At 42.5% G+C, this 1471-nt stretch overlaps 1 protein-coding gene across 1 annotated transcript in view; it reads left to right on the top strand.

The window, feature by feature from the left end:
- The window catches only part of LOC106526288 (zeta-sarcoglycan), a gene marked incomplete at its 3' end in the record, with an annotated part of 40749 nt that extends 40207 nt beyond the window's left edge, over nt 1–542 (top strand). Inside the window, 1 exon segment of the mRNA XM_014020857.1 lies at nt 470–542. Coding sequence (XP_013876311.1) covers nt 470–542 — 73 coding nt within the window.
- Nucleotides 543–1471: the final 929 nt, after the last annotated feature.

Genomic DNA, 1471 nt, shown 5'->3' with positions numbered 1-1471 from the left:
TGATTAGACATGTTTTTTATTATTGTCATTAGTGATTATCTCAATTTCGGCTAAAAGAATTGACAAAATCCTACACACTGTGCCTTTAAAGGATTCATTTTTTTATTTCTGCTTTTATTTCTAACTATGTCAGTGTCGGTCCTCCGTACTGCAGAACTTGGAAGAGTAGTGACTGAATCAGGTGTTTTGGAGCAGGGAAACATGTAAAACATGTAGGGCTGCGGCCCTCGAGGACCACGATTGCCCACCCCTGCAAGGTTAAACAGTTTCCCAAACGTTTATCATCATCACGTAATTAAGATAAAACTTGCGTGCCAATTAAAGGCCTGGCATCTTTTGAAGATATATCGTGCTGCTTTAATGGTTTCTTTCACTGTTCTTCTAAATGGCCTCATCATTCTCAGTTTGTTGCGTTTAGTCAAATGAAACTGAACAGATGTGAAACCTAAAGCGTAGATTTGCTCGGCAGGTTCAGAAGGTGCTGTGTTTGGACACTCMGTGGAGACTCCTCTGATCCGAGCGAGGACCACCGAAGACCTGAGGTGAGTTTATATTTACTCAGTTTATTAAAAAAACATTAAAGCTTCACTTCATCTGTTCGTATCCTGTTCAGTTAAAGTCAGGATCTTTAAATAATGATGATAAATGTTCTGTGGCATTAAAGAAAAGAAGCATGCAGCAGGCGTCATTACTCTCCACTATCATTATCTCAAGCAGCGTATTGTCGACGGGTTACCACCAGATTTGACCACTTGATTAATTTCACAGCTGAGGGGCTGAACTAATTTATTAGTTTTTTCTTTCTACGAGACAGGAATTGATTAAAAGCACGKAGAAAGTTGGAAAAGATCGAGCTTGTGTTGTACTGTTTTCCCCACTCCCCTCGTGCACGTGGTCCGCACTGAACTGCGCCCGAGGCGCCGGCCCCTCGTCGCKCCGTTAACGAGCTGTAAGGATCTCGGTTTGTTGTCCAACTTACGGCTCCGGAGACGAGAGCCGGGATCAAAGTTGACAGAAAAAGCACTGTTCTGGCAGCTAATTCCTTCCAGAGTGAGAGGAATACTGATGATTTTCATTTTCAAGCCAACCGTCGGGACTGTCGAATACACACACGCGTGCACACACACACACACACACACACACACACACACACACACACACACACACACACGCTCAGCTCAGGGGTGACCATCTGCAATGTGGCCACAATCACAACGAGAGCCAAGAACTCGGGAGACAGCCTGAACACAAAAAAGCAACGTGATGTTCACTCCAGCAGGGTTTTTGTTTCAACAAAATATATTTCATTTATACAAAAATAAAATTTTTGTTTAGTTAAAAAATGTCATTTTCAGACTGTTTCAGGATGACTRCTTCCTCCAGTAGATGAACATTTTCCACACAGGCAGAAGAAACTGCAGATGAGGATTAGGGCCACAAAGCAAAAATATACATACATATTTTTCCCCGA

This window comes from Austrofundulus limnaeus, unplaced genomic scaffold (genome assembly GCF_001266775.1).
Source record: "Austrofundulus limnaeus strain Quisiro unplaced genomic scaffold, Austrofundulus_limnaeus-1.0 Scaffold269, whole genome shotgun sequence".
NCBI lineage: Eukaryota > Metazoa > Chordata > Actinopteri > Cyprinodontiformes > Rivulidae > Austrofundulus > Austrofundulus limnaeus.
Note: the sequence above shows the minus strand (reverse complement) of the source record. Positions and strands in the feature narration are given on the sequence as shown.